This window comes from Palaemon carinicauda, chromosome 44 (assembly GCF_036898095.1).
Source record: "Palaemon carinicauda isolate YSFRI2023 chromosome 44, ASM3689809v2, whole genome shotgun sequence".
Lineage (NCBI taxonomy): Eukaryota > Metazoa > Arthropoda > Malacostraca > Decapoda > Palaemonidae > Palaemon > Palaemon carinicauda.
This window is the reverse complement of record NC_090768.1, coordinates 19629907-19642406: the sequence shown is the minus strand read 5'-3', so window position 1 is coordinate 19642406 and position 12500 is coordinate 19629907. Positions and strand designations below refer to the sequence as shown.

Below are 12500 nucleotides of genomic sequence, written 5' to 3'. Positions count from 1 at the left end.
CGTTTTGTCAAAAGACGTTCAAAAACTTTAGATAATTTGGTCGTTATGGAGATTGAACGATAATTAGTAGATCTTGAGCTACAACAAACACATGTACGCAATGGGGTAACATTATTTTTCCCATCCTCATTATATATATATATATATATATATATATATATATATATATATATTTATGCATATATATATAAATATATATATGTATGTATATATATATATATATATATGTACATATATATATATATATATATATATATATATATATATGTGTGTGCATATGTAAAAATAAATGCATACTTGTATATATGCCTATAACTATTTATTCATGCATTATGTGTTTACTTGCGTGCATGTGCCTTCATGTACGTGTATATATATATATATATATATATATATATATATATATATATATATATACATTATATATATGTATATATATGTATGTATATACAGTATATATATATGCATATATATAAATATATGCATATATATATATATATATATATATATATATATATATATATATATATATATATATGTATGTATATATATATGTGTGTGTGTAATTATTTAATTAAACATTAAGTGTTTACTTGTGTGTGTTCTTTCATGTAGGTGTACACGCGCACACAGGCACTCCCTCATTGATATGTATATGTATATATTTATATATATATATATATATATATATATATATATATATATATGAATATATATATAAATATATATGTATATATATATATGTGTGTGTGTGTGTGTGTGTGTGTGTGTGTGTGTGTGTGTGTGTAAGTTTGTGGGTCGGTGTGTACTGGTGTGCGTACATTAAATATCAAGTATTATTCTACAAAAGAGCTTTACGTGATTTCTCTGGAAACGGAACGGAGCTGGAAAACATTATGGATGCCACATTTTAAAGATCGGTTAAGTTGAAGTTTTTTTGTACAGAGACTCTATCTTCAGTATCATGGCGGGTAAAAACATGGATCTGTAAATCGTTTCGGGGAAACTTTTATTCTACGAAAATAGAAGGCTTCATGAACTTTCCCTGTGGCATATAAAAACATTCATTGCATGAAATGAATGGTGTTTTTCAAGCTGAAAACTCTTTTTGGAAAAATAACGAATTACAATTTTAAACGGGATTATTTCTTTAATAAACATGGTATTCAATAAAAGAATATGAGATTTTTCTCGTATAAATGAATAACAACCAATACCAGCTTCATGTAGACACTTGAGTAGTAATTGGTTTTTTATGCATCTATGATTATAAGAATATCATTAAAACACAAACACACACTCATATGTATATATATATATATATATATATATATATATATATATATATATATATATATGTATATATATATATATATATGTGTGTATATATATATATATATATATATATATATACGTTTGTATATATATATATATATATATATATATATATATATATATATATAAACTCATTAATGATTAGTAAGCCTATAGGTTAAGGACTTAAGAGGCAATTTTAACTTTGTAGAAAACTTCCACATTATTGTTCCTCGTTTTGTACTGCAATACTCCGATTCAGTTAATTCAGATCACCCTTTTCCCACTTCTATTCCAATGTCGAAATAGTTACTTTATTTCATTTGCATTCGTATGGAACCGAAATATTGTTTACAGTACACTTTGTAGGTTATGTTACATATTTTTTCCAAAGAAGTACATATTTGGATAACTTTTCTCTCGATCTGGAAAGTTTGTCTCTCTGATCAAATTCAAATATATCCTTCCATGCCTGTGTTCCTACGTTAAATATTTAAAAAAAAAAAAAAAAAAAAAAAAACTTTCATAACGTCCAATGGTAGAGGAGTAAATATATCTTGGATTGTCTTCCAATATGGATGATATATATGGCACATAATGAAATCTCAATTTTTTCCCTTTTCGAAGAATATTGTCATCACCTGGCAAAAATAGTTTCAATAATTTTGTAATATACGATGCACGTTATAGTCGGGGTTTCTTTTTTTTCAACTTTTTCTTTTTGGCTCCCTGAATTTATTTTTGATTTAAAATCATATTTAGATAAATAGTAAAAATTTCAATTTTATTTACAGTATATGTAAAATAAGAAAAAATATTTATGTAAACATACTATGATGTATATATGTTATAAATTATAAGATTGTAAATGTGTATTTCATAATAAAAGATAAAAAAAATTAATTCTATGTCGGTCCTTTCCGATCTGATATATATATAATCATTTTAGCACTAGACTTTGAAAATAAATACAACTCGAGAGAGGCTTTATTTTAATTTTTAAAATAATTTTAGCTTCAAAATACGAAGGTTTCGTGTCGGAAACATGAAACTTTATTTCAGCAGAACCGCCGCACTTATTTATTTGTATCGTAAAATTATCACATCTAGAAACATTCATTGTATTTTAATACCTGCCTATACTGAACGGATCTTATTCAGTCAGGATATGATAAAGCTCCAGTGCAACCGTTACCCTTCTATAACGAGCGTTCTAACCAAGTAGATCACGGTAATTTCTGTGGGGAGAAAGCAAGGCAGAGTCGAGGTTAAACCAATTGATTCTGGCGTTGAAATACCTCTTCAACACCACATGAAATATATGACCTTACCTTTACTGATCAGTGTTATGTTATGAAGTCATATTATAACTAGTATTAGAATGATAATCTTTATGCATTTTAGAGTTGTCACTTCCCGGTATATTTTTCTGCTATTTTGCGATACTCTTATTTTGTGAAAGTTGAGGGATACTCGTATAATAATCCTCTCACAAAATGAGACGATCTCAAGGGTTTGATGAAGTAAAGATGAAAACTATGTCATAAGATAATAGAGACAATCTCATACAACTGAAGTACACTTGAGGCTGCAATATCTTGCATTATCATCATATTATCATTCAGTTATTTAGTAATGTTTTGCATCCAGTAACGTCATTACGTATATTGCTATACTTATTAATGTTGGCTATTTATTCCTCTTTGTTGTAAGGCCATAAATTACTGTGTCATCTATTGCTTATTTCTTAAGTATTGGTTGTTATTTTTTGTTACTTCAATATTACTACGTAATCATTTGCATCCATTAGAGTATTCTACTGCATGTTATATCAGATTTTATCATGGAGTGGGAATATGTCTTACTGAAATGAAGCATCTATAGCAGAATATGAAATACATCTCGCAAATTTGGTGTGAATTTCTTTTCATTGTAATTTTCAAGTAAGATATTCGGTCGTTTGCGCTTTGTAGAAATTTTCCAATTCAGTGATCTCTGGGGCAGGTTTATATTCGCTCTTAGTTCCATTCTGTTATAAATATTAGTTGCAATTTTCTAGTGTTTTGAAAGTATTAGCAACAGGAAAGCTTATCTAATTCTTCTCTTTTCTTGTTTAACTTATTTTTCCGACTAAATTGGCATATTATGCTTCCTATTATCTTTTTCTTCACTTTGGGGAATCTGAAATTTTTTAACTGTTATGTTATGTCTAAAAACCGGACAACAGCTTAAAACGATGTCGATTTATAGTGAGTGCCTACAGAACGTGTGATAATTTTCTTAGCGTGTAATATAAAACAAAACTGCCTTGGTGACACACACATCTTGTTGGACAGAGAGCAACATTTGACCTGGGTGTGATCAAGATTCACATATAGACTTTCTATAGACTTTGGATGTGATTATAACATCATTCATATCTATAATTCTGATGTTTAGTTTTGGAGTCTTTATTGTTGTCTTGCGAGAACTCTTGTGAAATTTAAATAATTCTTAAACTCAGATCTATGATTTGAATTACTATATAACCTTGTCGTTTTACAATATTTCTATGAATACTTTTAACGTATAAATACAGATCCTTTCAAATAGTTATCATGAACATTTGGGTTTTACGGTTTCTGTACTTTAAGCATTTCAAATTGGTTTGATTACCTCCGCCAACGAAGTTGGAAGAAGGTTATGTTTTCGCCCCTGTTTGTGTGTGTGTGTTTGTTTGTGAACAGCTTCCTGGTCATAATTTTAATCCTAGCGCAATGAAACTTTCAGGAATTAACTGTTATGTAAAAAGCTGGTAAATAATAAATTTTGGAAGGTCAAAGTCACGATCAAGCAAAATGTCCAACTCTCGGAATCAGCCATTAGTTTGGACATTGTTGTCACAGAGATTTCAATCTTGGTTCATATTTCAGTGAATGGAAATCCACACCAATTAATACATGTTAAGGTCGAAGGTAAAGGTCAATGTCGAGCAAAATATCGAGAAATAAGATGCCGTCATGGAGGTCTGCGCTCTATTGAGTGCCCCTTTAGTTTTTACTATGGTTTTTATAAGAACATTACTAATAATTATGCGAATAGTAGTAACAATAAATTGAGGAAAACACCGGGATGAGTATAAGAATCTTGGTTATTAAAAACCCACAAGTTATATATCGTTGTATCTTTTAAAAACACAGGAGCTTTCGCATATTTTTCAAAGTACCTCTTCAGCTGAAGAGGCACTTTAAAAAGAAAGTGCGAAAGCTTCTGTTTTAAAAATATATAACGATATATATTACTGTGGATTTTGAATACCCAGTAATAACGATATTATTATTATTATTATTATTATTATTATTATTATTATTATTATTATTATCATCATCATCATCATTAAACATGCAAAACCTTTAGCAAGTAGCCTTACTATTCCAATCACTCAAATCTCATTACAAAGAAATATTTTGACGACTTATTCTACATATTAGTTGGTTAAGTACATCTTTATATTATAATTCCTCTCTTGCAACGATAACATAATGCTTGCAGATACAATCCCGTAAAGATCACTTTTACATCTTTGTTTTCGAAGGAGCAAGATCCTGAATTGCCACAATGAAGCTGAAAGCAATATATGCGATAGTTTTAGAGATATTAGACGAGTGTCTGGAATAGATGTATGCTGATGTTTCTTGGGACTTTTATTGTGCTACGTAAAATCTATTTAGAAATCTCGCTTGTTTGTCTGGATTACAGTATTGTCGAGTGTATTCATTTAAATTGTTTCACATGGGATATTGACATTTTGGTATTGAATTCAAGTTTGAATTCAAGCGGGTCTTGAATAAATTGATGATAGTTTCTCCTTCAAAGAGGAAAGTAGTATTTGAAAGGGTATTCTTATAGCATACGAAGGCTTTGATTAAAAATTAGTTTTAAGTCCACTTAACTTTCAGAAAAGTTATTGTTAGTTTAGGCCATTGATTTTATTTGTATATCTTTTTCAACATGTTTCTATTAATAGTGGGTGGCTCTGGAGAGAAACGGCACTAGTCTCTGTCACATTTATCCATTAATTGCTAAATCTCCATTGAACCGTATGTGCAGTAAGACTTCCATAGCACTAGTTGCTTCCAACTTCTACAATGAAAATTCGTAGCAGTGCATTTACCCCACCTACACACATTTGCACCATCAAACCATCCATGCACTTATGCCCTTCCAGGATATCCACATCCTTTCCGTCTTCCACGCTATCTATCCAACTATATAATGGTAAATTCTTATCCAGTTTTCATAAAACTAGTGCCAAAATGTGCATATTTCAATTACGTGTCTTGTGATATAAAATATGAACAAGGTCACAAAAAGGTAAAAAACTTCTTTTCCCTATATCATGAACATATCTCATGAAATTTGGTTGGATCATTGGCCATGATCCAAGGACAATTTGATTAGATTTTGGTAGTGACTGGGTCAATAGTCAAGGTTAAGGTCACAAAGAGATAAAAAAAAAAAAAAAACGTCTTTTGCTATATCTTGTCCATTTTTATCCGAATTGCATGAAACTAGTGCCAAAATGTGTATAATTCAATTGCCTATCTTGCGATATACAACATAATATAGTAATGTCATTATCCTTGTGAGCGGTTGGGAGCAATGGTCAATGGCGTCAATGATCTTGCAGAAAGTGCGGATTTTGTCATTACCCGGCCATTGATATCTTATTTTTAAGCCATGATGACAAATCTAGGTGACAGATTTATTTTGGGATCAAATACCCACATCATCATCAGTTTTTTTAGTGACAAAAGTGGCGGTGGCGAAGGTATGGTCTCTACCGAGTACCCGTTCTAGTTGATATTTTTTTGTTTTTTGCTATTTTTACTATTTTGTTGTGTTATTCATTCCCATTTTTTCAGAAAATATTTTCTCTATTATTTGATTACGTTAAATTAATATGTATTCATCTTCGCTTGAATTATTTATTATGATCGTTATTAATATTGTTATTATTGTTCATATAGGCTATCAGAATCAAGACATATTTCTATTCAGTGATTGTGTTGCTCTGTTAAATGTTAAATTTCACTCTTCACTTTCTCACTAGATTGATTGTACAACGTGAAATTGACCTGGAATGACTTGCCTCTTCCATTTGCTAGTTTATTTATTTTATGAAAACAGCTATCCGGTGAGTAGAGTAGGGAGGAGTGGCATTTTGAAAATGGAAATTTTGTGCATGAGCGGCATTTGTTTATAGGTGACATTTGGACAATACTGTCACTCAACCCTTTTTGGAAAGACTATATGAAACATACTCACATAACCTTTTGCATATCACTGTCAAACCTCTCGAGTGAAAAACGCATCAAGTATATTCACTCTTTTCAAATAATATTTTCAACGTTTTCGTTCACCTTTTGAGCAGTTACACTAAGAAATAATATTTTCATGAAAAATCTCACTCTCCATTTCAGGAAGTTTGATGTTTTTTTTTATTTTGAAATTGATTAAATGTATTATATTCATTGTGGTTTTAATGACAACTTCGGCGAAATTATTATTATTTTTTTTTTTTTTACATTTTTCCTGTAAAATAATATATACGCGTTTGGGTGACATTGCTCTCTGTTATAAAGTTCCACAAAGAATGTGCAGATGAATGCTTATTATCTTTTGTAGTTTATTCTCTATTCCAGTCTTCCTTGAAATGATTGATATTGAGATGTTTTGAGGGTACACCAGAATCAACCACGTATCTGCTCATGTTCTACTTTATTATCTTCACGTAAACAAACAATCATATTTAATTCTTAGTTTTACCACTCATTTTCATACAGCAGATACTGTTCTACACCCTCAGAATAGACACAATAATTTTCCCAGTAAAATATTTTAAAAAATGACCACAATCTAATATTTACCTAAACAAATTGAACTCATTAATATCACCAATCTTCAATCCAATACATTGAACACAGTCTTATTTGATTACAAATAAACACGAACAAATAAAACTCAATTATATTTTAAACGTCTTTTAGCAAAACGTCTAGATAGTTTTGCGGAAGGCAATCATCTGTCCCCTAGTTTTCAATTTGGCTGTCGTAAAGGCCTTGGAGCATGTGATGGCCTTCATACAGTCTCTAATGCTATACAGGAATCCCTTGATTGTGGTCAGGAAGTTCGTATAATTATCCTTGATTTTACTGCTGCCTTTGACCGTGTTAATCATGGGACCCTTGTTTTCAAACTTAAACAGTTAGGAGGGGAGTGGATGGGTCTTTTCTTAGTATTATTGTCGATTTTCAAAGTAATAGGTCTTAAACAGTTGTTGTTGATGGGCACCATAGTGAGTATAGGAATGTGATATATGGTGTTCCTCAGGGTAGAGTTCTTGGCCCATTACTTTTCATACATTATACACATGGATGTGGTTTGGCCTAGGAAACAAACTCGATGCATATGTAGGTTATGCTACTCTTTGCATCAATGCCATCTCCTGAATGTAGAACTGGGGTTGCTGAATCCCTTATTAGAGATCTAGCTTAAATTAGTGCATGGTGCCAATTAGGGCGCATGAAGTTGAATGCTAACGAAACTCAAAGTATAATTGTAAGTAGGTCGAGGACAATAATAATCCTCGCCATCCGGATCTAAGCATTGAAAATGTTTCTTTAACTCTGTATGGCTCTTTTGAAATTTTAGGTGTGATTTTAGACAACTAATTTACTTTTGAGAAACACATTAGGAATGTGTCCTCTTGAATTGCACAAAAATTGGCTTATTGAGAAAGTCTATCAAGATTTTCGGTGATCAATCTATTCTGAAGAAGTGTTTTTATTCTTTCATTCTACCCTGTTTCGAGTAAAGTTCTCGTGTCTGGTCTCCAGCTGCTGATTCTCATCTCATTTTTTTTGGAAAGAAACTTACGGTCTATTAAATTTCTGATCCCTGATCCAGATATTAATCTCTCGTACCGTCGATCAATTTGTTCGTTATGCATGTTGCATAACATTTTTCATAATTCTGACCAACCTTTACATTCAGATCATCCCGGACTGTACCACCCTGTTCGTAATACTAAGTATGCAGTTAATTATAGTAGTTAGGCCGTCTATATCATCAAGCTCAATACTACACAGTATTCTAGAAGTTTTGTTCCAGTTAAGACTAAGTTGTGGAATGATATTCCTAATCGGGTAGTTGAATCGGTAGAACTTTAAAAGTTCAAACTTGCAGCAAATTTATTTATGTTGAACACACTGACATAAGTCTCTTTTTGTAGTTTATATATGAAAGATCTGTTTTAATGTTGTTACTGTTCTTAGAATATTTTGTTATAATTGTTTATTACTTTTCATATTGCTTATCTATTTTCTTTATATCCTTTCCTCACTAGGCTATTTTTCCTTGTTGGAGCCCTTGGGCTTATAACATCCAAATGCATCACCTTGTCGTGTAATTTGTGTTTCCATAAAAAAAATATTGCAATTACAACGGATAAGTTAAAGGGCATATTTATGGCATAGAAAGTTAATAGGAAAAAAGGAACAATGCAAATGATTTGCCTTCATTTAATCAGCGAAAAGAAATATAAAACTACAGTATACCGGTATTATTATTATTATTATTATTATTATTATTACCTCCGCCAACGAATTTTGAAGGAGGTTATGTTTTCGTCCCTTTTTGGGTGTGTGCGTGTGTGTGTGTTTGTTTTTGAAAGTGTGGACATCCTTGTCACAGAGACTTGAAACTTGGTTCATCTTTCAGTGTAAGAAAATCCACTCCAATTAATATATGTTCAGGTCAAGGTAGAGTCCAAGGTAAGGTCAAGTAATAGGTCAAATTCCGGTCATCAACCATACGGCCAGAGTTTTAATCGTAAAGTAATGAAACTTTCAGGGATTTTAGTCTGTTATGTAAAGAGCTGGAAATGATTAAATTTTGGAAGGTCAAAGGTCAAGGTCATGGGTGAGTAAAACGTCCATATCACGTAATCATCCATAAGTGTGGACATCCTTGTCACAGAGACTTAAAACTTGGTTCATTTTTCAGTGTATGAAAATCCACGCCAATTAATATATGTTCAGGTCAATGTCGAATCCAAGGTAAGGTCAAGTGAAAGGTCAAATTCCGGTCATCAACCATACGGCCACAGTTTTAATCGTAAAGTAACGAAACTTTTAGGGAGTTTAGTCTGTTATGTAAAGAGCTGGAAATGAATAAATTTTGGAAAGTCAAAGGTCAAGGTCACGGCTGAGCAAAACATACATATCACGTAATCAGCCATAAGTTTGGACATCCTTGTCACATAGACTTAAAACTTGGTTCATGTTTGAGTATATGAAAATCCATGCCAACGAGAAATAAGCCACCGTTGGGGAGGTTTGAACTCTACGGAGTACCCCTTTAGTCCTAGTTGGAAAAGGAGGATGCTATAAGCCCAGTGAGATAAGCAGATAAGGAAATAAATAAATTACAAAATACAATATTTTAAGAACTCTAACAATTATTAATATTAATCTATACAGTAATGCAAAAAGAAAAAGAAAGTTTTTACTTCTATTTCCTGTAAACATGAGACATTTGAAATAACATCAATCAAATTTGTGATGTGCGATTGAGATTCAAATATGCTGCCCGTATGTGTTAGTGGATCGCAAATTCTGCTTGAACCTCTCTTAAAATAAATGGTTCCAAAGTAATGTTATCTATTTTTAGACACCTGTACGAAGTTATACAGTATATATATATATATATATATATATATATATATATATATATATATATATATATCATCGACCATATCTAGTCCACTGCAGAACAAAGGCCTCAGTTATGTCCTTCCACTCGTGTTTGTTTATGATTTGTCTTTGCAAACTTTCGTAGTTCATCAATCCCTAGTCTTTATGCATATATATATATATATATATATATATATATATATATATACAGTATATATATATGTATATATATGTATATATATATATATATATATATATATATATATATATATATGTGTGTGTGTGTGTGTGTGTGTATAGGATAAGCACTACTTCTCGGACAAAAATTCGACTATTTACCACTCAATTGAAGTAAAGCTGACTATTAATTATTCGACCACCCGGACATAACAGAGATAAGTTGATTTGGGCTTTTCTAAACATATTCATGTCGAATATGTATTTAGAATCTAAATCAACCATCTCCACCATGATAGGTGATGGTAGTTTGTAACACCTGGTTGTTTATGATAAATTTAAGACTAACACTCATGATTTTCCTAAATTCAAATATTAGGCGACAACCCCCTTTTAATATCAAATTTACTCTGCTTGTAGGTAATGAAAGTGACTTAAACAAGGCAAATCCAAAATGAAAACTCTGGGGGATGCCAATGAGACATTGAGAGCAATAGTCTGCTTTGTTAATTCTTGTGAAAGGGCAGCAATGGTATGAATGGGCTCTGTGTAAGTGGACATTTTTGACATTGGTGTAGGATGTAGTGAAATTTCCGGGCTTAAACCTTTTCGTGATCTCTGGTGTGTAAAGTTAAGGAGTTTGAGGAACCATTGTAGGTGTTTGTAGGATTATACGACTGTGATGTAGGTGTAGGTGTTTATGTCAACAGGCTTAGGACTGAACTTGGATTGATGATGGGATTGCTAGGGCCATTGCACTGGCTGAAATTTTGTGGGTGTCGAGTGGGATTTACCTTAAATTTGGTCAGGGAGAAAAGAACCTTGTTGGCGGCCTTTGGGTTAGTGGTGCATCTCTAGACCACAGCAGTGTTAGGTAGCTGCATGATCCTGCCAATCTGAAAGTAGATAGGGTACGAATAAATTACTACCTGGCTGTGTTTTTCTGCCGGGTTTAGATATTGTAATGTGATTAGATTTTCCAAATAATTACAGTTATATAATAATGTGATTTGAGTAAAACGATGTATAAGTTATCATGAATCACTAGTATTTTCACGTTGGGTTTAGTTTATCCAGGTTACTCACAGCAGCTCAGGACTAGAGGCCTGTCTCACTTGTTGTTAATTTGTAAATCAGTAGGGACAGGAACTCTTCAAGACCCCGACTAAGAGAAATGACGATTATGATATTTCTATGTTCTTTACCTATTATTTTGTTCTCAGTTGAGTGTAATTTATTTTCATTGGGCTCAATTAAATCGTTATAGGTGTCTGACTTATGTATTCGGAGTTGTGGTTCAGTGAAAATTGTTTTACGAGATTTTCATATACGTGAAATATTGAAGAAATCATTATAACTATAACTTCTAAAACCGTTGTTTTTTATTTTTCAGTCGATGAAAACGTTTGCCTTGAGTTAGAATCTTCGGGTGATCCAGAATGGTTTAGATGTGAAGATGGACGTTGTCTTCCTACGAGTCTCCTTTGTGACTTCAAGTCCGATTGCTTGAATGGAGAAGATGAATTTGATTGTGGTGAGTAAGAATTTAAGTTATTGATATCTATGATAGTTTTGCTATACTACCTGTTAGAGCTTTGGCGGAGGTCAGAAATCTCTGATTGCTGTTAATTTTTATTCTTTCCTTTTTCATCACCACAATTTTAATTGTGGTGGTCAATGTGCTAAGATCTTACTCTGATTCATGTAAAACGTCATGTACTCAACCCATTTAAGAACGAATTTTAGCTCTATCTCTCTCTCTCTCTCTCTCTCTCTCTCTCTCTCTCTCTCTCTCTCTCTCTCTCTCTCTCTCTCTCTCTCTCTCTCTCAAAAGAGGATCCAATGAAGCTAGGAGAATGGTCCAGAAAATGGAAAATGCCTTTCAACTGTGGGAAATGTAGTCATGCACATACGTTTTAGTAACCTACAGTCAGATTACTCACAGCTTGGTAATGAAATAGAAAGTGTGGACGAGGATGAAGATCTCGGTATCATTATCAGCAAGGATTTGAAGTTCACCAAACAGAGCACGAAAGCTGAAAAGAAAGCGCAGGAACTGATAGGCTACATAAAGAGACAATTCAAATACGAAAACAAAGATACGGTACTACAGCTGTACACATAACTAGTAAGACCCCATCTAGAATACGGAGTCCAATTCTGGTAAATTACGCCCCATTTCTGATTACCTAAGTGTGATCTCTACTCCTTTATTTTAGAAGTCTTCACCCGCCATTCAGATGAGGTATTTTATCGGAGTAATATTAATAAATT

At 32.2% G+C, this 12500-nt stretch overlaps 1 protein-coding gene across 1 annotated transcript in view; it reads left to right on the top strand.

Annotated features, from left to right (window-relative positions):
• Positions 1–12500, top strand: part of LOC137634349 (G-protein coupled receptor GRL101-like) — a 376114-nt gene that overhangs the window by 186118 nt on the left and 177496 nt on the right. Inside the window, exon 9 of the mRNA XM_068366747.1 lies at positions 11620–11760. Coding sequence (XP_068222848.1) covers positions 11620–11760 — 141 coding nt within the window. The remainder of the gene's footprint in view (positions 1–11619; positions 11761–12500) is intronic.